We start from the raw sequence: 25,615 nt of genomic DNA, 5'->3' as shown, positions 1-25,615 counted from the left end.
CTGCCAATGCAAAGAGTCTCTTCTATGCAAATTGTCTTCCTGGGTTAAGCAGCACTTGTAGCCAGTCAGTTCTGGAAACACAGGCTTGGTGCTGTGTGTTATGACAGAGCAAGATGAGCAGTTTAGCATTAGACAACTGCTGTTTTGCCCTTTTAGAATGCACCTCAACCATATTGCTCTCATAAAATTAAATGGGACAGCCAAATTAAGTGGTGTTTTTTTAATGATCTCAGATGCTCATCCATCCTCTTCTTGACTAGAATCACCTTCAACATTGTAGCTATGACAGCTTGTTCCACACACCCACACTTCTGTGTGTAAAGAGTTATCTCCTGCTCTTGATGCTATAAACACTCTTTCCACTCTGTGGCGGCTCAATCCAAGGCTCTGTCCCGGGCCTCTCCTGGGAGTGAGAATTGGACACACCTTGCCTGACTGCCTGCTCAGTGCCCTGTGTGACTGGAATGCCTCTGGAGTTCATGTGATTGGTCCAGTGAGAAATTCCACATCCCAGTGAATTTATTATCAGGTTATATGAGTAGACAGCTGTACATAAGCTACAGGCTGTGTCTAAGCTCCTGCTGTTTAGGGAGAGAGGAGAGTAGACACTGTAATGCTTTAGGATCAAGGGAAAGGCTTTTGCTAAAGCCCGTGGGTAAAGTGGAGTCTTTCAAACAGGATAAGGATAGGTGAATAGTTTTATATGGTGCACAGCTGGGGTTCTTGTGGCAGTTTTGTCTATGTCATGGAACCCTGTCGGTTTGCACCATTACTTTTGTGCACATACTGTACATCTACCCAGTTTACACTACCTGACCCCAACCCATCAACCTTGATGCCTAATATTTTTATTAAATCCTTTCTATTTATGTCTATTTTCCATCTTATCATCCAGTTACCATTAGTAATAACTTCACATTTCATCTAATTTCATCTGATTAAAAAAAATATTTAACATAGCTATTTTAAAGGTGGCTTCTTAAAGCACTTTACAGAAAGACAACAATAAAAAATATACAAGATATAAACAATGAAAATACACAGTGAGAGGATAAAATAGATGGGGTTACTGAATACGGTAGTGTCATGATAGTTTGAACACACTCCCTAGAGTAAGCTGGCGAGAGTTCGAAGTTGGCTGACCTACGAACAAACTGCTAAATAATCCTTCAAGTACAAAGTTAAGTTAAACACATTCCTTGTGTTACGCTCAACTGTGTTTGAGATGTATATTTAAACGAACCCAAAAGGTGACAAGTTGGAGCAAAGGGATAAACAGAGCCGGTTAAGCAAAGGCCCTTCTAAACAAGAAGGTTTTAAGCTCTTTGAAAGAAGGAATCAGCTATTGCAGACAGCAGATCGTTTCACAAATATATTCTATTACATTTGTTATTTGTCATATATTTAGAACCCATGTGAAATACTGTAAATGATCATTTTTGATTGGTTCATAAAAGTTGTCAAGTGTTCACACAAATGTAACATTACAATTTCAGAATGTATTTCAATTTCAAAACCCCACATTATCTATACATTTAACACAGGTGTTTCACTGTAATTTAAGAATGTATCGAGTTAAAAACTAATGCGATTGTATTTCAATTCAAGAGTAAAGAGGGTTAGTAGGAACAGCCTTAGCAGCTCTTGAAAACTGCACCATCTGTAACGATCTCGTGTCTAAGGACCCTATGCAGAATTCCTCTGAACGTAAATTTTCTTGTAGACACAAATCCAAATTAATGAGTCCAAAATCCAGGCCAGAGTCAAAAGGCAAAAAAATACACAATCAAATCATGAACTAAGAGACCTTCAGTAGTCAGTAAACAAGCCGACGTCACAATCACTAAAACTAGGAGTCTTTTAGAGAAGCACAGGAACGATGTAGCTCTGGATAGGAAAACCCTAATACTGAGCAAGGAGTGGAGTGTCAGGCTGCTTGAAGTAGACAGGTGGGAGAGGGTGTGTCTGATTATTTAATTAGAGACTCCACTGGAATGTGAAGGAGTTGATTGAGGGTGATGAGACCTCCGGGGGCGTGATGCGAATGACATAACACCATTTCCAACTCAATAGGTATGATCAACGATAAAGTGCTGTACATGAAAAGCTCATGCATAAACTGACTTGGTTTATCCAGTGTGAAGCCCCACCTAGATGAAGCACCAGCAGCTGGAGTGTGCCAGTAGGCTCCCCACACACTAGCTCTCAGAGTGATGGAGAGTGATGGAGCCAGTTCACAGATGGGGATTATTAGGAGGCCAGGGAGGCATTTGACCAGGACACTGGGGTTAACTCCCCAATCGTAAAACCCCAAATGTATCCAAAGAAAAGTTGGTTTAAATGTTGAAAACATAATTTTTTTGTCACAGAAGGTGTTATGAATTATAGCATTTATTAGCTTGAGCCACAACTAATAAATAAAGTCACAAATCCCAGCAAAGCCCTCTTTTTCTAGGGAAGGAGTGGGAGGAGGGGTAGAGCAGAGGGGCTCAGAGTGGCAGTACTGCTGGTCCAGTCCCTAGGGCAAATCTCTACAGTACTACAGTATAGTAACTAGCAATGTACCAAGCATGATTTGAGAAGTAGACGATACCTTTATTGTTTGAATTGGATGTGTACTTTGCTTTAATATGTCATTCAGTAGGACTACTTTATACAGTGACTGGGTGATTCAGTACATAACATATAATGTTTCTGGGTAAATGTCTGTGCTGAAACAATTGTGTCCTGTGAATGAACATCTCTGTGTTAAAATGCATAGAAAATGACAAAACATTCTCAATGAATCTTACAAAACTATCAGTGCACTTGGAACTTATTATACATGGTTTACCTCCATTATAATTTAGGAGAAGCTCAGGGTGGCAGGACAGTAGTCAGTTACCACCTGGGCAACAGCAGCTTCAGGGAATAAAGTCCTGAGAAAGAAGAGTTGTGAGCTTCCCTGCTGAGCCTGTGTCTCTCTGAGCAGAAGGATAAAGAGAGAACTGGAGGGAGAGGAAAGAGAGATGAGGAGGAAAGCAGAAGCCAATAAGACTAGAGGACAGGAACAAGAAGCACAAGACCCGAATCCAAGTGCACAATGAGTAAACCAAACTGAAATGATTAAAAAGACACTTTTTCAGGGCGCACATCAACAAACCAACTCTGATCATTCCATGCCTGGCATGATACACATGGGGTCACTTTCTTGTCCATAAATGTAGACATATTTAGAGTTATTTTTGGGAATTATGGGAAACGTAAACCATGTGCCACTGAAGCCACAACACATTGTTGGAGTGTGTTTAGAAAAGTGCTTTATGAAGTAATGGAAATAGTGGTTAGAAAATGGATGGATGGACTTTTTCGTTGTCACCAGAGAACACACTTCTCATGAGCAGGAAAATTAAACACCTTGAGTATAAGAGATGACATATTAGAATTTCTCTCCAGCCTCACAGTCAGAATGATAAAATAATATAATCCCAGTTCTTTCAATACTGTAACTGTGTTAAATGATCAATTGTAGTAATAAAAATTTTGATTTTTTTTATTTTAAAATAAAGTTTTTTAAGTGCACCTGTAGTAGGTCCCAGCTGCAGCACTGCAGTCGCTGTGCAGTCCTGCTGAGGGAGGTTTTTGTATGGCTGTGTAACACTGTGTTAACACATAACCACTGTGGTAACTCTGACAGTAATAATCTGCTGAATCTTCAGCCTGGACTCCTGTGATGGTCAGAGTGAAATCAATCCCAGATCCACTGCAACTGAAACGCTCTGGGATCCCAGTATACCGATTAGTTTTACACATTTTTTTTGTGTATTTGAACTTCCCAAAGATCTTATGATGGGAAGGCTTTCTATTTTGTAGGACTTTGGAAAGACGTAATATTGTGGTTGGGAATCATCCAGGATGTTCCACTTGTTATTTAAGATGTAGACCAGAAGCTTGGGGACCACATCTCAGGTGGGTTTTAATAGGGCTTTAGGGATATGACTGCCAATTGTGTGGTGATTCATAGGACTATTAATATATGATGATTGGCAAGTGTTGTGGAGTGCTGTGTCTTTTTCCCTTTAGTTCTTTCTCTTTAATGTTCTGTCTGTCCCTCTATTCCAGGTGTGGGCCAGACTGCACACATCCATTCTGACTGTATGGTAATTGATGAGCATCCAGGCATCTAGACACACTGTATGAATCTTCTTCTATATGTGAAGATTCTGTCTGTCCCTCTATTATATATGTGAAGAAGCTTCTGTTGTGCTAATTGCACTAATAGAGATAGCTTTTAAAATTCTTTTAATCAGAGCAATCCAATTGTTAATTATGATATCATTGATGCATTTTCAATTTTTTTATCATACTATGTTAATCATCACATTCCATTGGAATATCCCTTACTGCCAAACCTTTATTAACTTTTTATTTCTGTATTTTGCTTGTGCAAAATGTTCTCCCCGTGTTCATATGGGTTTCCCACCAGGTGCTCTGATCTCCTCTCACAGTCCAAATACATTGTTAGAATAACTGGCTGCTGGGAAAATTGACCCCAGTGTGAGTGTTTGTGTGTCTTTTTGTGTCTATCTGCCTAGCAACTGACTGGCTTCTCTTCCAGAGTGTATCCTGCCTTGCAACCTTTGCAAGTAATTCAAGTCATGTAGTTTTACAGAGGGTTCTCAATTTACGCGGAGGTTGCATTCGGGAAACCCACGTGTACTGTAAATTTCGTGTATTTTTAAACACATTGTTCCTATTTAAAATATTGGTAATTTCTATAGTTGCATTCCACACGTGTAAGTTTGACTCTGCTTACACACTATAGATGTGAATGATGGGACGTGGCATTCGCTAAATACCTTCAATACATCAACTTGTACTATGTATAAAATAAAAACACATGTATAAAATAAAAATTCCCAATGCACCAATGAGACACTCGCATCAAGCGGCCAACTGCATAACTATGTGGTGCTCGTTATTTTTGACTCGCACTACATAATTCAAACAAAAATATACTTAAGGGTATATGGTTTTAAAAACGCATATTTCAATCTTCCGTAAGACTGTACCGTAAGACTTGGGCCCCTGTACTGGGTTCTGTGGTAAGAAAATGGACGGATGGACGTTTTGGTTGAATATGGTGGCATATGTGATTGGTATCTCTCTGTCCTGTCTCGCAGTCAGTATGATTGTAATGAGAAATAATATAATCACAGTTCTTTGAATACTGTGACTGTGTTAAATTATCTCTTACAGTAGTATAATAAACTTGTAAGTGCACCTGCAATAAGTTCCAGCTGCAGCAGTGCAGTTGCTGTGCAGCCCTGCTGAGGGAAGTTTTTGTATGGCTGTGTAACACTGTGTAAACACCCATTTACTGCTGAGGTAGTGAGCACTCTGACAGTAATAATATGCTGCATCTTCAGCCTGGACTCCTGTGATGGTCAGAGTGAAGTCAGTCCCAGATCCACTGCCACTGAAACGCTCTGGGATCCCAGTATAACGGGAAGATGCATCATAGATCAGGAGTTTAGGAGCTTCTCCAGCTTTCTGTTGGTACCAGTGGAGGTTTATGTTATTATATACTGCAAGACTGGTCTTACAGCTCACAGAGACTGTCTGTCCAGGGAGAACAGATTTCACTGCTGGAGTCTGAGTCACAGTAACCTGTCCACTGGATTCTGAAAACAATACAAAACAAAGTAATTTAAATTTCTTTTAGCTATTTTACGCATTTCTGTAAAGCTTATTTACATAATATCTTAACAGGTATACAGTATACTGCAGATATCAAAAAGTATATTTAAGTAAACACCTATCCAGTAATTCATTATAATACATACTTTTTTAAACGAGTAAATAAATGTGCCTCAGAAAACACATCTGCTACTCTTCTGTTGAAGCTCTTTACATTTTAGATTAATTCTAAATGTATTCAGTTCTTTAAACTTTAACTTTTAACAGTTAATATTGTGAAATTAATGAAAACAAAATAAAAATAATAGAATTAGAGAAGTATTGGTTTTAATCCTCACCTTGAGCAAAAAGCCCCATTGTCCCCAGCAGTAGAATTAGTGGCATCATTGTCCTGTGTGTGTCAGTGACTCTGAAAGGGCTGAACAGTGACTGATCCACACTGTGAGTCTTAAAGTGTTTGGAGCAGTGAGGCGGCACAGGTATGCAAAGCTCCTTCCTGTATACAAATCCTGTCACAGACAGTTAGAAAAGGTCTGAGTTGGGAGGTCAGGTGCAATCTGCAAGGGTTGGGTCTGTTATGTGTATATAATAGTGTAACACATATGGCCACCATTGATTGTGAGAGCCGGCTTACCAGAGCAGTGACTTTGCTGCCCTTCCCTGTAATAGCAGGACCACAGCCGCTGGGGTGAGGGGAGATCTCTCTTTAGCTCAACAGGCTGGGTCCCTGTTGAGTGATGCCGGAGGCCTGGGTTCAAGTCCCTGATGGTGGGGGGCTGACCTGATGCGGCAGCAGGTGAGGGTGCCCACGTGAACCCCTTAGACTTACAATATGTAGTGCATAAACCACTAGATCAGTACTCTGATGTTAGACCTCTACCACATTTAGACTCTGCATATACACCTCTTAAAAACAATAGTCCTTTCTTTAAACATTCAGAAAGCACTGATCCAGCAGAGACTTGCCTTCCCCTGGAGGCCCTCTTTGCCAGCACTTGGGGATCCCAGTCCTCCGCTGGCCTGCTACAAAACCTGCTATTCCTCTGTCTGATTATTCCCGGCGAACTCTCCCCAGTGACCCTGCTGTCTACTTTCCACACAGCTCCTCTCAAGCTGGTCTCCCCACCTTCTCCACAGACAGGTCCCAGTCTGCAGACTGCAGCCTTCACTCGCTCCCAGCCCAGTCAGCCCACACATCTCTCACTCTCTGCTTCCTGCTCACTGCCTCACCTCCATCTCATCTCTCTGCTCTCCCAAAGATCCCTGCAGCCCTGCGCTCGGGGCTCAACCTGTCATTTCACTGCAGGGCTTAATAGCAGCTGAAGCATAACATACATGGTGTACAACTTATTGATACAACACAAGAACATGCTTAATAAACTATGAATCTTATTCGAATATATTTGTGAAAAGATCTGCTGTGATAGGAAAAATTGATAATTCCCTCAGGGTTAGGGTTAAACTTAACAACATCAGGGTTAATATATATTTCACATCCATTAACTAATGATCTCATATCTCATAAAATATATCAAATATAAAGTTTTGTTGTCAACCTTGAAGGTTATATCAGTCTCTGGCATTTAAATCACATTGATGCTCTCATACAAGTAAATATGTTTTCACTATCATGAATTTTCAAACATGTGTCAATACAATTTTTGGCATTCATATGTTTTTTTTGGTCTTAACTTCTTATCTTGGAAAGGTGATCTATTTTGTAGGACTTTGGAAAGATGTAATATTGTGGTTGGGAATCGTACAGGATGTTCCACTTGTTATTTAAAATGCAGACCAGAAGCTTGGGGACCACATTTCAGGTGGGTTTTAATAGGACTTTAGGGATATGACTGCCCATTGTGTGGTGATACATAGGACTATTACTACAGTATATGATGATTGGCAAGTGTTGTGGAGTGCTGTGTCTTTTTTCCTTTAGTTCCTTCTCTTTAGTGTTCTTGTCTGTCCCTCTGTTCCAGGTGTGGGCCAGACTGCACACATCCATTCTGACCGTATGGTAATTGATGAACATCTAGGCACACTGTATGATTCTTTATGTGAAGAAGCTTCTTCTGTGCTAATTGTACTAATAGAGATAATTTTGTAAATCATTCTCAATCAGAGCAATCCAATTGATCATTATGATATCAATTATGTGTTTTCAAATTATTATCAGACTATGTTAATTAGCAGATTCTATTGGAAAATCCCTTACTTACAAACGTTTATTAACTTTTTATTTTTGTATTTTGTTCTTGCTACACAATACTAGTTTCTGAATACCCTTCCACTCACCAGATATTCTAGAAATACCAGTGTCTCGCATCTGAAGTCATAGAAATTATTTTTAATAAAAAGTCCATCTTACTTTGTAATCTCCTCATACAATGTTTCTGACAGCACAGTCTGTTTTCTGTCTAATTTTTGAATTTCTATCATGATACCTGTTTAATTTGTCTCCTGTTGATTCCATTTTTTGTGAGCTTTTCGGATGATCATGTTCTTTCTACAGTACATTGAAAGAGGAGTACCAGAAGCATTCTAATACTTTTCTAATCATCTTGGTGTGCCTTGACCAAGCTGAAAAGGCACAAGAATGCAGCTGAAGAGGCCCCTGTCTCACCCACTGAGTGACCTGGTGCTCTTTGTGTGTGGGGAAGTGAGGGAGATGAGTTTGTCTTTCGCAGGACAGTGATGACCCAGTGCTCTCCATGGTGGATGTTTGCTTCTGGTGGCTGGATGTCTAACAGAGAGTCATCTGGACATGATCATAAGGTCCAAGGTCACTGTTCATCACCCAAAGAAAAATCCACCAGTGGGAGATCTGTAGGGTTGTACCAGAACCTAACCTGACAGCATCTCAGCCAATCACCAACTGTGATGTAAAGAATTCTGCCCAAGATATTCTTTCTGCAACAGAAGAAATCTTGTGTTCATGAACCAACTGTTATTTTTGCTGTCTATGTTTGCTGTCTAAGACAGTTGGACTCTTTCTTATGTCAACATGTTGCATGTCCGAATATATTCAAAAATAAGTTGTAGCTGGGACAAACCAAGTTCTCTCACCTGTCTACCTTGGGCCAGAACCAGGAAATCAAATGGTGTACAAACTTTGTTTTTAAAGACTAAAGTTCAGCAAGACGTAGTAATTCACAGGTGAACCCAGCTGCCTGTCTGACTGCGTTTCCACAGCAACCGGCCAGACTGGTAAAACTAGCCAACTCCACAGCGCCCCCGCTGCTGGGAATATGGACCTCGGTGTGAGTGTGTGAGTGTTTGTGTTTGTGTATCTGTCTGCCCCACAGCCTCAGTGTCAAAATGATTTAAATGAGAAATAGAATAATCACAGTTCCTTGAATAATGTGACTGTGTTAAATGATCTCTAAGAGTAGTGTAATAAACTTGTAAATACACCTGCAGGAGGTCCCAGCTGCAGCAGTGCAGTCGCTGTACAGTCCTGCTGAGGGAGGTTTTTGTATGGCTGTGTAACACTGTGTGAACACACCACCACTGTGGTAACTCTGACTGTATTAATCTCCTGCATCTTCATGCTGGACTCCTGTGATGGTCAGAGTAAAGTCAGTCCCAGATCCACTGCCACTGAAACGCTCTGGGATCCCCGTATAATGGGAAGATGCATAATAGATCAATAGTTTAGGAGCTTCTCCATCTTTCTGTTGGTACCAGGCTAGGTAGTGCTTAGAGTTATAAACATACACTGCAGGACTGGTCTTACAGCTCGCAGTGACTGTCTGTCCAGAGAGAACAGATTTCACTGTTGGAGTCTGAGTCACAGTAACCTGTCCACTGGATTCTGAAAACAAGACAAAACACAGGGAATTTAATTTCTTTCAGCTATTTTACTCTTTTTTGTAAAGCTTGTTTACATAATATTCTAACAGCTATATAGTCCACAAATCATAAAATATATTAAAGTCAACACCAAGCCAATAATTAATTATAATACACCTTTTTTTACAAATTTGTAAATATATTTGCCTCTGAAAACACATTTGCTACACTTCTATTGAAGTTCTTTAAATTTTAGATTTATTCTAAATTTATTCAGTTCTTTAAACTTTAACTTTTAAAGGATAATGTTGTGAAATTAATGTTAATAAAATAAATATAATAAAATTAGAGTAGTATTTTCTTTAATCCTCACCTTGAGCGAAGAGCCCCAGTGTCCCCAGCAGTAGAATCAGTGGCATCATTGTCCTGTGTGTGTCAGTGACTCTGAAAGGGCTGAACAGTGACTGATCCACACTGTGAGTCTTAAAGTGTTTGGAGCAGTGAGGCGGCCCAGGTATGCAAAGTTCCTTTATGCAAATCCTGTCACAGACAGAAAAGGCCTGAGCTGAGAGAACTGCCTGGACTCCAGTGATTATCAGTGTAAAGGCTGTTTCAGACTCACCACCAGTTAATCAATCAGGAAACCCTGACAGATGAGCTGTATGCAATATGGATCTACTCTAATCCGTAGGGTCATCTACCCAATTCACACTACCTGACCTTAACCACACTTGATACCTAATCTTTTTATAAAATGCTTTCTTCTGTTTCTGTCATTTAATCTTAATTCTGAATCTTTATACACACTCTTTTTAAATGAGTCAGCATCTCTGCAGGATAGAGTATAATCCAGTCTTCCCACAGTAATAATCTCCTGCATCTTCAGCCTGGACTCCAGTGATTTTCAGTGTAAAGGCTGTTCCAGACCCCCTACCATTGAATCACGTGAAGAACCCCAGATTTATGGGTTGTAAGTAAGATGGATTCTACTCTAGTCCGTAGAGCCTGTAGGTATGCAATATGTTAAGTTGCAATCTCGGTCCTGGTATCACAATTGTAATCCCTCCCCCTTAAGGGCGCTCCGGCTCGTTCACATTTTAGTTGATTTTATGCACCTGCTTCCCGTTCCAGCCTCCCTGCAAAAGCCAGGCGCTCACTCGGTTCCGGGCTCTGCTCTGGAAGACATACGCCCGGGGGCTTGCCGACCACCAACTCGCCCTACATCCCCAGCTCAGGTGACATTCGCCCCCTAGGTGTCCCAAACCAGCCGAGTCCGGGACCTGGAGCGCCTGGTCCCGTTCCCCCTTATTCCCCCTGACCCTTCGCCGGATCCTGCTCTGGTTTTAACTTTGTCTCATCTGTCTACAACCCCTCGCCGGATCCTGCTCCGGCTTTTAACTTTGTCTCGTTCGTCTTGGATTGATCACCCGGCTCTGGGCTTTTGCCTGCACTGGACTTACCTTTGGACTCCCTTTTTGGACAGTTCGCCTGGACCACGCCCCCTGGAGCATCTTCTTCATGCCCCCCCGTTGATCTACCAGCCCAGTTCCTCGTCTCCTCCCCGTGTCTGTTCACTCCCTTCCGGATTGTGTTGTCTGCATAGGGTCCTGAAAGATGCTTTGTGACACCTGGAAATCGGTAGCAGGAGCTGTTAGGTGGGAACGCAGGTGAGAGATGTGAAAGACAGGCTGATATTGTGCTGAAAGCAGGCTGATAGTTGAGGGGAAGGGCAGGTGGCATAGCAGTGACACTCTGGGGTAAGACAGACAATGGAGCTGCTGAGCAGGAGCTGTCTGGTTGCTCAGTGAATAAGAATGGAAACTGCAGTAGGAAGTGGAGCAGCTGAACGAGAAGCTGTGTAAATACTGCCTGAAGAGAAAAAAAAAGTATCCACTAGATTAATACTATTATTAACATTCTGAAATACCCTATTGATATTTGGTGCAACCTGGCTCCCCTCAGTTTGCTATTGCCCTTCTGCCAAAGACATTCAGACACCCTCAGCATGATCATTCACTGATGGACCTGATAACATCCTAATCAATCCTCAGCTGTGATTTCGTACCTTAAAATATAGCCACCAACTCATTTCATTGGTAAACTCACTGGCTTCACTTCTATCTCCGACTAACTTGGCAAATTGGACTATTAGAAATATTCTTCCTACAACTGTATATATCTTACAGTATATTTTGCAAACCAATTGTTAATTTTTAATTGATGAAACTAAATTGATGAAAAGGATTTGGACTCTTTTTGTCATAATTCTGAATATCCAGACAAACCTGTATTCAGTTAAAGGTTGTAGCTGGGACAAATCAAGTTTATCCCACCTATCTTCCTTGAGGCTGTATCCAAACAGACAACTGTGACCAGCATGTTTTAAGTGGGTTCTTTAAGGTATGCCTATAAGGAGCAGAGGATGAGACACAATCAGCTGAGCCCTTATTCCACTCAACACAGCTGGAACGGAGTGGAGTGTGGAGAGTCTGGTTAAAGTAGCACATGGCTCTGTGTGTTCAGACATACTGTAGCAGGACTGTAGGATTTAAGCTTAAAATGTAAGTTGCCATTATAAGACATCAGTTAACTTCTTCTTAATGTTCAGTGACACTGATGATTAAGTCCCTCCTCAATTCTTGCACTTTGTACAGTATGTTGGGCTGGGGAGCAGCACATTGAACAGAACATCTCTGACTTCAGGGATCGACTCTGGGGGAGTTTGCCCTCTGGTGTCACCAAAGTGATTTTACTTTTCTGTGAAAAAGAAATTGCGAAAACTATGAAAGAGAAAAGTACATTGAATGTACAGTGCTTTTCTAAGCCAATATAATTTTCCATCTCCAGAACTCACTGACCTTGTGCAAAACCTGAAAACCGTCAGAGAGCCAAACATTCCCTTGTAGCACCAGTTGTGTTTCCTGTTTTTAAAGAGGTTATTTTTCCAAACACTACAATCCCCCTGAAGCACCTCAAATCCAGTACAGAACAGGCTCTTTGTGGGTCCTGGCAGGAAAATAGAGTATCATCCTGGTTTCTTACTAAATACAATCACAATAAAAATTATACATACTGGAGATCATCGGATTTGTAATAGGTTTCAGATCTGTACATGTTTTGGAGTTTCACTCTGATGCCTGAAATGCAACCAATTGGATCTGTAAAAGGAAAAACCTCTCTTGGTGTGTCTGATACCTTGTCTGTCTCCAAAGTGGTTCATAACGTGTCACTCCCACTGTGGGCGTGTCTGATACCACATCACTCCCACCTAACTATTCAACTTCAATTAATCAACTAGTAGGAGCTGTTCAATCAGAATAAAAAGCTGACAAATTAAAAACAGGTTGTGTAAAGATCTGTGTGCCGACGCTGCACAACTGAAGTGTGATAAAAGTGTAAACAAGCAAGAATATCAATGAAGTTATGAAAATGCATTGGAGGAGCAGAACTCAGCTGGAATGAAAACCAGCAGACTGTGTTTCTGCAGCCCCAAGGCTGGGAGCCACTGCTCTGATTTATTTTCATGCCCAGGGAAATGTGAGAATGACTCTCAGTGAGACTCTGACCTCTGGAGGGGCTCTGCCTGGGCATACAGACCTCCAGCCTTTAGAGATCACTGTGCTTTTGAAAGAAGAGCCCAGAGGCCCTGCAGGTTTTTTTAAAGCTCCGTCTTTATAAATGGAACGGCTTCAGCAGATGCTTTGTCATTCGCATGCCGGGCCGCCCTCACAGCAGACTTCCTGGACATCTCGATCCCCGCATGGAGCAGGGCGGTGTGTTCCCCCAATAAGCAGACTCTCTGAAAGGGCACGAGCAGGTCCTGGTGATAATCCATCAGTTGGAAGGGTGTGAAGAGCACAAAGGCAGCCAGGCTGGACTCATCTAGGCTCCAATTCTTCACCAGCCCACCTTCGTACAGAGCGTGGACGCCGTTGCCATGGATGGGGGCCAGGTCGCTCAGCGCCAGCTCCCGGTGCTTCGCTCACGTAGTAAATAAAGCGCGACGATGGTCTGTGATGGACTACCCCCACGGATCCCTTCCTTTTCCCAGAACCGCTCCTTGAAGAGCAGGAAGAGTTCAGTCCAGCTGTCATAGTGGACAATCGCAGGGTCTCTTCCTTGTGCAGGGAGAGAGGGGGGTTAAATCTGATTTATATGAGGGTCCCATAACTATGACATGGAATCCAGGCACAGAGAAACAAGACCCATGGGAGCAATGAGGCTGTTAAAGATGGAACTGTAACAGTGGTCTGTAGGTCATAAGATGAACCCTAGAGCTGGAACAGGTCAGCTGGTGAGCAGCAGGCAAGAGCAGCAAACAGGCAAAGCACAGACCAGAACTGAAGTTAGGAGACCATCGCAGCTTGGAGCTGGAGAGACACATCAAAGGAACAAGAAAATATCTGAAAGTCAAGGTCTTGAGAAGCAGTTCAGATACACAGCAGAGTGAAACTCAAGGAAAGTGCAAAGCTCAAATTGAGATAAATTTGGTCGATAGTCCAAGGAGAAACTCAGATACAGCCAGGAACAAGGCAGTGGCTCAGAGATGTAGCTCTATACCACAGCCCAGAGCAGAGCTCACTCTGAACTTAAACAGCCTGCTTCACCAGGAGACGGGGAGAATGTGCTGATCCACAGGTGAAGCCTGCTTCCTGTCTGACTGCATTACTATGGCAGCCAGCTGACTGATAGAACTGCCAGCTCCACAGCGCCCCTGCGAGGTCAGCAGAGAAAACTGGTACATTGTACTAACAGCCAGACCCAGACACTACAGTGTTCCTGAGCTGATAAAACTGCAGATTTCTTTAGTTTCTTCTAAAGCTTAAGAAATAAAAACTATCCTAATCCAACTATCTCTAAAACAGGCCAGTGGTGTTTCATTAGTATCAGGAGATATACTCTTACACTTACAATGTATCTTTGAAGTATTCAACTGTAAACAGAGAAGGATAAAGACTTTAAAGAAATATTAAAAAACAGGGTTTTTCAAAAACAAATTCTAAAAAAAAGCACTACAGTCTGTTATTGAGCTCATGTGTCATTCTGTGAGCATTGTGATTAAAAACACAGTTTGTAGGAATAATTTATTGAGTTACAGCATTGCTGTCTGGCAGCGCTGGGGCCCTGGATTCAATTCCCTGGGTGCTAACTGTGTGGAGTTTGCATGTTCTCCCTGTGTTTGGTGGGTTTCGTCCAGATGCACTGGCCTCCTCCCACAGTCCACAGTCAATATCTCTCTCTCCTGCAGCACAGTCAAATTGATTCAAATGATAAATAATTTAATCACAGTTCTTTGAATACTGTAACTTTGTGAAAAGGTCTCTTATAGTACTAACATAACCATGTAAGTGCACCTCCAGTACTGTAGGTCTCAGCTGCAGCTGTGCAGCCCTGCTGAGGGAGGTTTTTGTACGGCTGTGTAACACTGTGTGGTAACTCTGACAGTAATAATCTCCTGCATCTTCCGCCTGGACTCCTGTGATGGTCAGAGTGAAGTCAGTCCCAGATCCACTGCCACTGAAATGACCTGGGATCCCAGTTTGACGGGTAGTTGCTGTATAGATCAGGAGTTTAGGAGCTTCTCCAGGTTTCTGTTGGTACCAGGCTAGGTTGTAGTTATTATACACTGCAGGACTGGTCTTACAGCTCACAGTGACTGTCCTTGGAGAACTGATCTCATTGATGGAGTCTGAGTCACAGTAACCTGTCCACTGGATTCTGAAAATAAAAATATATATTTTATTTTGTTTTCATTACCAGCATTATATTTTCAAAAGGTACAATGCATTATACAGTACTAAATTTGCATTTCCCTCAAAAAACTATTAAATAATATCTTACCTTGAGTGTATATGAGGAGAGTCCAGATGAAGATGGTGATGAAAGTCATTGTTGCAGTGGGTTCTGTTACCTTGAAGGGCAGCTCTCAGTCATGAAGTGTTAAACTCACAGGGCTATAAACACTCCCAGAGCACTGAAGCATGTGCTGCCAATGCAAAGTGTCTCTTCTATGCAAATTGTCTTCCTCTGTCTGCAGAAAATGTTGAAGAGCAGTTTCTGTAGTTGCCAATTAAAGCCGCATGGCTCTGGTATGCAACGCACTTTCTTCTCCTGTATATTGTAACGCTTACGGCCGACAAGCACTGTGTGTAAGAGCCGGCGTACCAGAGCGGGTGACGTCACCGCCCTTCCCTGTGATAGCAGGACTACAGCTACTGGGCGGAAGAGAGATCTCTCTTTAGCTCATGGGGCTAGGTCGCTGCAGAGAGACGCGGAAGTCCCGGGTTCGAGCCTCCAGTCAGGATGGGGCCGACCAGATGCGGCAAGGGCGCCCGCCTGAGCCCCCGTTGCGTTACAATATAAATCCTGTGTCAGACTGAACAATGTGAGCTAAGCTGTGAGCAGAGGTAGGGCTTGAAAATGGATGGATAGTTTTCCTCTGTTCTGCATCATTTATTAGTCACATTTAAAAAAAAAAATGAGATAGAGGGGCTGACTGAATTTAAAAGAGACATTGAGCAACATGAGACACCAGTAGTTGAGGGCCAAGGAGAGATCACAATGTCTCACTCTGTACAACATCTCCCTCTGCTGGGGACTGTGGGGAGAGCATTATCATTACAACCCTGCTCTCCTCATGATCTAGAAGAGAGCAGGGACTTGTAGCCTCCAGTCGACAGCTGAGGGAGCTACAGTACACTGAGGGGCTGTTCTTCCCACCTGCTGGAGGGTAGAGTTCATGCTTTCATACACCGGTCAGATGAAGTGGTTTTGTTACAGTATATACAGGGAATTCAAGGTGAAGGTTGGTGTTGGGATTTGAAGAGCTTGCAGGGAAAGATTTGCAATGTAATTATTCTTTCTTCACAAGTTTTAATGTTCTTAGGCCATATGATCCACATCACTTAGGTTGAGAACTGTCACAAGTAGATTTTTTTATAGCCATTCCTTCACCCTGTGGGGATAACAGGAGTTTCATAGTTTCTCCAGGTTTGTGATGGTGCCAAGTAAAACAAGGGGTTGGTGTATTATTAATAATATATTTATATATAAATAATAAAATATACCTCAGATGCTTATTATAAACAGTTTCACATTTTAAACATTTAAAATGACATTTCTGCTAATTACAAATCTTCTTGTATTGATTTATTTGCTACTCACCACGAGTACAGACAACAAGTGTCCCTATGAAGACACTGATAAAAGTTATTGTTGCTGTGTGTTCTGTTGCCATGAAGGACAGCTTTCAGTCATGAAGTGTTAAACTCACAGGGCTATAAACACTCCCAGAGCACTGAACCATATGCTGCCAATGCAAAGTGTCTTTCTTAATCAATTAAGCAAGCTGTGCTGTAAACACATTTATGCACTGAAATGTCTGCTGGAACCTGGTTCTGCCTCATTATCAACAAACACAACTTCATAGCAGGAATATTCCAGGAGTTTCTTTTGTAAACAAACCTGAGGGCTCAGTTTACCTTATGTTTTCCTGCAGATGTAGTTCATGTTACCTGATGGCATTTAGTGATGTTGTTGTATTCTAATGACATGTGATAGTTACATAGATATTTTGCTCATTGTTTTGGTTAGTGCTGCCTATCAGGCAACACCAGGTTAGATTATAAAATATAATGCAGTTTTCCAGTAATTCCAGTAGAGGTCACTGTTGCAAACTAGAATTACACTGACTTTCAGTACTTTGGCTCCCGTTCTCTTACACTTAGTTTTTCAAAGTGGCTCATCTTAGTCAACAAATAATGATACAAAATAGACTTCAGATCCACACACAGATCACATTTCTGATTTTATGGGTTATATACTGATTATTAGATTTAGTACTGTATATTGATCTATTTATGTATATTTACTCTATATAGATATACTGAAGTGTATTACATTGTAGTCAGTGGTTAAATTTATTTACAAAAAAATGAAAGTGAGAGTTTTAATGGTGTAGTGGAGGTGTGAATACAGTTTGCACTGATTGACAACTGTTAGATGTTTGAAGGCCACAATGTCTCACAAATACCTGAAAGCAAGCTATTTGTAGGTAGAAAGGATTACAGTATTTAGACAGAGTATACACTTCTGATACAGTCTACATTTCAAATCTAAAAACTCATTGTTTAAACCAGTCATCTACAGTTTCCATGACATGTGAAGCATCCTGGAAACACTCCTGCAGTCAAACTACATCTGTGGTACCAGTCGCACTTTTCAGATACTGAATGAGAAGTTTAAACACCGGTGAAGGAACTAAACAAGCAAAAGGCCACAAAGAGATTGATCTGGCACCAGCAGGGTTTGGGGAGCTGTGTACCTGGTTTGTCAGAGAAACACAGAGACACAGTCTGATAAATTTCAATTCTCCCATGTGAGCAATTCCTCCCAACAACACAACAACTGACAGATTTCCCCCCCAATCCTCTCTCTAAGATGAGATGTGTAATGACATATTTCTGGAGCACAGATATGTATTTCTACAATGTGAACTACTATACAGATATCAGTCACCGCTAACCTCTCAGAGCCCCGGGTCAGCACAGCTGCAGGGAGAGGTCCCAGACAGAGCCCAGGAACTAGGAATCCTTAGGGAGCTCAGGCTAATGGAGTGAGGATCTCCAGGCATCGGAACAGAATCAGGCTGCCTGGCTCCCTAGGAAGGAATAAAAAGGATCTACTGGGGAGCTGGAAGAAGAGGGAAAGAAAAGTAACCCAGACAGCCAGAGAGAAAGGGGTGAGGAAAAGAAAAGAGTCTGATGTAATAACAGAGGATGGCCAGAGCTGTACTCAGACTATTAAACATCCTGCAAAACTGCTGGGATTCAGAGCACCACAGGGATACACCTTGTGTGTAACTTGTTGCATCTCTGCAGAGTGTATGACATAAGAACTTATTCTAGTATAACCGTGAAACTTAAAAATGCCAAAGATTTACATTTCTTTTCCTATTCACTTTGATAATCTAAGATGAATGATTTGTAAAAAAATTAACTAATGTCATTGCATTTCCTCCAGCACCAGCACATACAAACTCCACAGCAGATTCAGAATTGAATCCAGGGCACCAGCACTGCAAGGCACAATAGTAACCACTGTGCCATCATGCTACCATATCTATTAACTTAGATACATTAGAAATTTATGTGTAAAAATGTAAAATAACAAATATCTACAGTACTTACAAATCTATTCAAATATAATATAAATTTGTACATTATGTACAAACCCAGTGTTATTCAGTTCTCCTGTAGCACCTCTGCTGTTCTTCTGTCTGAGACCTGCTGATGAGCCAGAGCAGCTCCTGTAGAGCTGAGGAAGGTTTTTGTTCAGATGTCTATCACTGTGTGAGAGGGTAGCTGTAGCCCTGCTGACAGTAATAATCTCCTGCATCTTCAGCCTGGACTCCAGTGATTGTCAGTGTAAAGGCTGTTCCAGACCCACTGCCAGTGAATCGATCAGGAACCCCAGACTGACGGGTTGTTGCGTAACGAACCAGGAGCTGTGGAGAATGACAGCTGCAGGTACCAGTGCAGGTACCAGTGCAGGTTGCTGCTAATAGACTGACTGGCTGTACAACTGATAGAGACAGCTTCCTGGGAGAACAGACTGAGCTAGAGACTGAGTCAGAACAATCTGACCACTGGACCCTGGAGAGGGAATAGTTATAGATAAGAGAATATTAATAATTGATCATTGTACACATTTACAGTATGTATTCTTTTACATGAGAAAAAAATTGCTATATTTTTCATTCATTTATCAGTAAGTTTTATTGTATCACAATATTCAGAATGAATCACAGGATCACAGAATGCAAGAATTATCTTTAAACCTCACCTTGAGCACAGAGCCCCAGGGTCCCCAGCAGTAGAATCAGTGGCATCATTGTCCTGTGTGTGTCAGTGACTCTAAAAGGGCTAAACAGTGACTGATCCACACTGTGAGTCTTAAAGTGTCTGGAGCAGTGAGACAGCACAGGTATGTAAAGCAGAGTTTTTATAGGAGTCCGTGTCTTTGAATTTCCTCTGTTCTACCCCAGTCAAAGAGTAAGCTCAACGCTTGTGGAGCTTTTGAGTTTTGTAGAATGTTACAACTGAATTATTTGATGATATGATAAATATTAATTATATAATAAATTATAAATCTAGTGATTTTTATATGTTAGGATAATTAATATAAATACAGAGACAGCCTCTATGCTGTCACATTTTCATTGATTTCTATCCATCCATTTTCTAACTGCTTTATCCAATACAGGGTTATGGGCAGCCGGAGCCTTTCCCAGCAGGAAATGGCCACAAGACAGGATACACCCTGGACGGGACACAAGTCCATTGCAGGACTCACACAGACACAGACACACAAACCTACTCAATCTGTGGCCAATTGTCCCAGAACCAATTAACTTAACAGTATGTTTTGACCTGTGGGAGAAAACCAGACCTCCCCGAGGAAGCCTATGGAAACACAGAGAGAACATAGAAACTCCAAGCTGTCAGGACCCCAGCTCCTGAATCAAACCCTGGGCCTCAGCACTACTGGGCACAAAGGCCAAACACTTCACCACTGTGCCAGCCTAATTCACTTGTTTTTGAAATTTAAATACTTATTTCCTGAGCAGCTCAAATATTGCAAAAGTGCTGCAATGGAAGACCAAAGAACTGTCCTCATGGCCCCTGTCATGTAGAGTAGCAGGATACTCACTTCATGTACTTAGTTTGATATGTGTTTAAGAGGGACATGACTTTGTTGCCAATGATGACAGCAGGGCTCTTGTCTGTCTTGGTGGGGTTTACACTGGTGAACGTGGTGGATGTCCTCAAGGTTATGGAGAGCCGACTCTGAAGTGAAGGCTTGGCGAGGATGTGGAATAGCTCAGTCTTGGAGACTGATGGTCTGGGAGATGGTGGTCGGTCATCATGGAGGAGATGTCTACTGGACAAGCTGTGATGTGGAAGGAGATCTGTGGTTTAGAGGGTGACTGAGGGCTGACATGACACCTTTCACTCCTCTCCTGTGTGTTTATCTGGACTCAGGGTCAGACATGAGATGAAGAAGCTTCTGTCTGTATGTCATAAAAACATTTCAAACTCAATCTGATTTTTCAAAGATTAATGTACTCATATTTAGTTAATTCTTGAACCCTGCTTTTATCAACAGATATTTGCTATTTGTGTGGAAGTTGCACAAATATGTTTAAAGAATTCAATTATAGACGTTCAATTTGTTGTGTGTATTATTTGACATTTTTTCATCACCTTTAGTCATAGGTCATAAGTTCCAACTCATGTACAGCTACATCATTATTAAGCTTGGTGCAGCTACAGTAACATTGTTAATGAAGATCAGTGTTTGTCTCAGTTGTGTTTCTCCACAGGCTGGGTCCTATTTCTTTGTCTTACCTCTCAGCACCTGCAGGAGGGCCCAGCTGCAGCTGAGCAGTCGCCGTGCAGTCCTGCTGAGGGAGGTTTTTGTACGGCTGTATAACACTGTGTGCGTGGCCAGTAACTGTTGATGTTGTGTAAACTTTGACAGTAATAATCTGCTGCATCTTCAGGCTGGACTCCTGTGATGGTCAGAGTGAAGTCAGTCCCAGATCCACTGCCACTGAAACGACTTGGGGTCCCAGAGTTTAGTTTATTTACTAGATAAATCAGAAGTCTAGGAGCTCCTTCAGATTTTTGATGGTACCAGGCCATGCGATTACCGTTGCTGTCACTGTAAACTGGACTGCTGGTCTTACAGCTCACAGTGACTGTCTGTCCTGGGAGAACTGATCTCACTGATGGAATCTGAGTCACAGTAACCTGCCCACTGGACTCTGAAAGGAACAAGACAGAACAAGAAATACTGAAAGTTATACTAGAATATTGTTTAAATATGTAGTACAATATTTGTGTACTGTAAAAATTTACAAAATCTTTCTGCTGTATATCATTCTAACCTTGAAAGCAGAGAAAGAGAATAGTGACAAAAATGATGATAACAGTCATTGTTTCTGTGGGTTCTGTTGCCATGAAGGGCAGCTCTCAGTCATGAAGTGTTAAACTCACAGGGCTATAAACACTCACAGAGCACTGAAGCATGTGCTGCCAATGCAAAGTGTCTCTTCTATGCAAATTAGTTTATTTTGAATCAGGGACACATAAGAAAATATTTTATCTTTGAATGGAGTAAGATAAGCATTAAAATTTCCATGAACAAAAGAGTTGAGGATTTATATGGAGAACATGATCAGGTAAAATCAACTGATGACATATTGTGCTTTTTTTTCTGCTGTTATTTTGAGAAATGGTTTGTGACTTGATTACATTTTTAGATGAAACCTGTTCTTATACTCTTACATACTGCATGTATGGTGCTCCTGACCTTTCAGTTGTGATGATTAAAGTATGAAGGAGGTGAATATGAAAATTATGAAAAAGTATAATTTTATTGCAATACATCAGAGCCCTATTCTTATCAATATGTACAGTATGATGTCGCTGTCTGTTAAATTGAATTTAAAAGGGCAGTAAGTGTTCAAGAGGCACAGATTAGATGAAAATGACTTTTTTCTTTAAGTATAGTGACGTTTATCATTATGTACTGGAATGTGAATCATTTCATCCAGACCCCAAGATAATACTCATCTTCCACACTGAGCAGCAGGAGAAGCAGGAAAGGGATTAGAAATGCCATTATGAAGCTGTTCTGTGTCTAAGACTGGAGTCATTGTTCACACATTGACAATATTCTAGTCTCTACAGATACAGTAATTAACTTGTATGCTAATTAATAATGAATTGAAAATGAATAGAAAATGCACTCTTCGTTGGCACAATGACTTGAAACACAAATCCAGAGCCACACTGAAGAGGTCTCACAAGAAGAGACTGAAACTCCTTGAGTGTTCCAGTCCCAGTCAAAGCCCAGACTTGAATCCCATAGAAAAGTGATAGAGAGGCTTGACAGCTGAAGTTCATAATCAATCCTCAACAGACCCAGTGAGGACTGAAGCAGTTTTACCGGGAAGAACAAACACAATTACACTATCCTGCTGTTCACATCTGAGGGAGACATACTGTATCCAGGAATGTGACACAAACTTTATAGTACTAGTAGCTTTACAGAAATTGCCAGCAGTTACAGAAATTACTGTGAAACTTGCTTCCAACAGCTACTAACTTAGGGGACTGAATATTGATGCTTCGTAAAGTATGTACAGTATGTATCTTCACAGCATGTGTCTTCATTGAAGATTTTGCGAACATTTAACCACCTACACACATAACACTGTTCCTCTGAAATGAAAAGAAAAATCACTTGAAAACAAGCATTACACACATTACATTCAACAAAAGCTGATATCATTGGCGGAAGGTGTAGTGTTATTTGTAGTTAATACTATTCATTCCTATGTGAAAGTAAGAAAATTTGAGGTGTACAGTATATACGGAAAACAGTCCATTCTAGTCCAGTCTAGTTATTTTCAAATGTTACAAAGTAAACATTTATTTCAGGCTTTAGCAACTGCAAATAACTTGAATCACAAGACCAAACTACACAAAAAAACAGACTGAAAACTCACAAAAAGGTTTTATGATTCTTTGTTAGATTTGTGCTGTAAATTTGCAGTGATGGACTATATATTGTATTAAACACTGTGAATTATCTGTACTTGTATTGTTTGTTCACATATTCTATTGACATTGTATCTAAACAAAAGCATTCTGAATGTGTGAAACTGGCTGACTTACAGAAAGACCTCATATCTTAAACATGAAGATATTAGAAACAGATGCCAAGATGTCAGATAAAACAGGGTAAATTTGTCTTGTATCTGAGAATAATAACTACAGATAGGACTGGAGGATTTCTTATCTACAGACTGTTGTGATTGACTGTGTGTGGACTGTGGGCTCAGGATGATCTGAGATATTACAGAGGGTCACTGTGGGCACAGAAAGCAGAAACAGTGAGAGCCTGTATGAGACTTTAATAACCTAATTGTACTTTTCAATATTCAGAAACAGATTTATGTGTCTCAAAAACAACATTGGACAGCAAGTGTTTTGGCTTTGTTTCTGTTACAGAGTGTATAAACAATTACTTTCAGATTATCAGAATTGAACTGAGCGTATGATAGAATATTGCGTAGGCAGATGTTCATATTGTATATAAAAAGGAAAATTGTGTATATTATACACTAGTTTGAATTATTAAAATATTTTAATTTGAGACATTTTAGGAATCCTTCTTCAGGGTCTTAGAAAGAAATTAAACGACTGGAACAGAGGAGACAAATGCCAGTAATGAAGGAACTGGATTGACAAGGGTGAGAACTGCAGGCCATTCTGTTGGCTTTATCAATGTGCGATTGTACAGTGCAGGTAGCAGTGATCTGTCTCCCTCATGTGGCCAGAGTTGAGAAATACAGACTTCATTTAATGTGGTTCTATTTGACTGTAAACACAACAGAATGTGAACCACCCAGAGTTTCAGTGTCTTCAGGCTCCTGCTTCGCCTGATTGGATCGGTTAGAGTGACTGTGTCCTGTGCACAGTCAGTCCAACATGTTCATAATAAATTAACTCTACTGCCTGAACAGCAGCTTTTTCTTTCTCTTCTTAGTGATGGAAGTTACCACTTGTTTTATTGGAAAAGTAAAATATATAAATGATAAACATTTAATATCACTGAAAATGCTAAAGAGATATACATTTATTTGATATCAAGAATGTATAAAAATATTTTCTACATAGCTGTTAAAAGTACAAATAATTTTTCATCTTCGGTTTCATTTAAAAACATACTGCACATATGTTTAGAAGTAATTTGGGTAAAAATACTGACTATAACATTAAGATAAAGGTTTAATACATTATGTACAAACTTAGTTGTGCTCAGTTCACTTGTAATAGGTTGCCTGTTCGAATTCCGCGGCTGGCAGAGGAAATCTACTCTGTTGGGCCCCTAAGCAAGGCCCTTAACCCCAGCTGCTACAGGGGCACCGTATAAATGGCTGACCCTGCGCTCTGACCCCAAGCTTCTCTCTCCCCGTCTGTGTGTCTCATGGAGAGCAAGCTGGGGTATGCGAAAAGATAAATTCCTAATGCAAGAAATTGTATAAGGCTAATAAAGTGATCTTATCTACAAATTATTTATGTGTTTAGAACTCAATATTTAATCATGCACAAACCCAGCGCTCTTCAGTGCAGATGAAGCAGCTCTGCAGCTGTTCTCAGCCTCAGTCCTCTGTGGTTCCTGTTGATGAGCCAGAGCAGCTCCTGTAGAGATGAGGGAGGTTTTTGTACAGACATGTATCACTGTGATACCCGCTGTAGCCCTGCTGACAGTAATAATCTCCTGCATCTTCAGCCTGGACTCCAGTGATTGTCAGTGTAAAGGCTGTTCCTGACCCACTGCCACTGAAACGACTTGGAATCCCAGACTGACGATATGTTGCTCCACATATCAGGAGTTTAGGAGCTTCTCCAGTTTTCTGATGATACCAAGCAAGACAGGGGCCACTTGAGCTACTACTACCACAATAACAGGTACCCACAGAACTGCTGGTCTTACAGCTCACAGTGACTGTCTGTGATGGGAGAGCAGATGTCACTGATGGAGTCTGAGTCACAGTAACCTGTCCACTGGAACCTGGAACAAAATAAACAAGTAAATGTCTCACTAGAAATACAATTTGATTATGTTAGAATTCCTGAAATGCCTACTACAAATTTGTGCTATCACCTTGCAAACCTTTCAATCCAGTTTTCTAGTTTGAAAAATAATATAAAATTACATTGCAAATCTCCTTGAATTGTGTTATTTTGCATTAATTTCATGGCTCCTCACCATGAAAGAAGACAAGTGTCCAGATGAAGATGGTGATGAAAGTCATTGTTGCTGTGGGTTCTGTTGCCATGAAGGGCAGCTCTCAGTCATGAAGTGTTAAACTCACAGGGCTATAAACACTCCCAGAGCACTGAAACATGTGCTGCCAATGCAAAGTGTCTCTTCTATGCAAATTGTCTTCCTTGACAGGGCAGGACTTTTAGCCAAAATGAGATGTAAACACAGTTCGTGCACAAAGGTCTGTAAAAACATGTCTATTAGAATCTGATCCTGCATCATTCTGAATGATAAACAAAAC

At 41.1% G+C, this 25,615-nt stretch overlaps 2 protein-coding genes and 1 long non-coding RNA gene across 50 annotated transcripts in view; 1 reads left to right on the top strand and 2 right to left on the bottom strand.

Moving 5' to 3' along the window:
• The window catches only part of LOC148647083 (NACHT, LRR and PYD domains-containing protein 3-like), a 1,669,284-nt gene that overhangs the window by 1,287,819 nt on the left and 355,850 nt on the right, over positions 1–25,615 (top strand). The window lies entirely within an intron of this gene.
• On the bottom strand, positions 5,577–6,146 carry LOC148647089 (uncharacterized). Its single transcript, XR_015927771.1, has 2 exons — positions 6,018–6,146; positions 5,577–5,663 (listed from the first exon to the last, which is right to left on the bottom strand). It is a non-coding gene; the product is annotated as an uncharacterized LOC148647089 (long non-coding RNA).
• On the bottom strand, positions 13,130–25,416 carry LOC148647088 (uncharacterized). The gene is made up of 4 exons (XM_088609398.1): positions 25,318–25,416; positions 21,185–21,298; positions 14,885–15,097; positions 13,130–13,452 (listed from the first exon to the last, which is right to left on the bottom strand). The coding sequence occupies exons 1-4, from the start codon at positions 25,385–25,387 to the stop codon at positions 13,130–13,132; spliced, it is 720 nt and encodes a 239-aa protein (XP_088465524.1). The 5' UTR covers positions 25,388–25,416.

This window comes from Lepisosteus platostomus, chromosome 16 (assembly GCF_059453375.1).
Source record: "Lepisosteus platostomus isolate fLepPlt1 chromosome 16, fLepPlt1.hap1, whole genome shotgun sequence".
In the NCBI taxonomy this organism is placed as follows: domain Eukaryota; kingdom Metazoa; phylum Chordata; class Actinopteri; order Semionotiformes; family Lepisosteidae; genus Lepisosteus; species Lepisosteus platostomus.
Note: the sequence above shows the minus strand (reverse complement) of the source record. Positions and strands in the feature narration are given on the sequence as shown.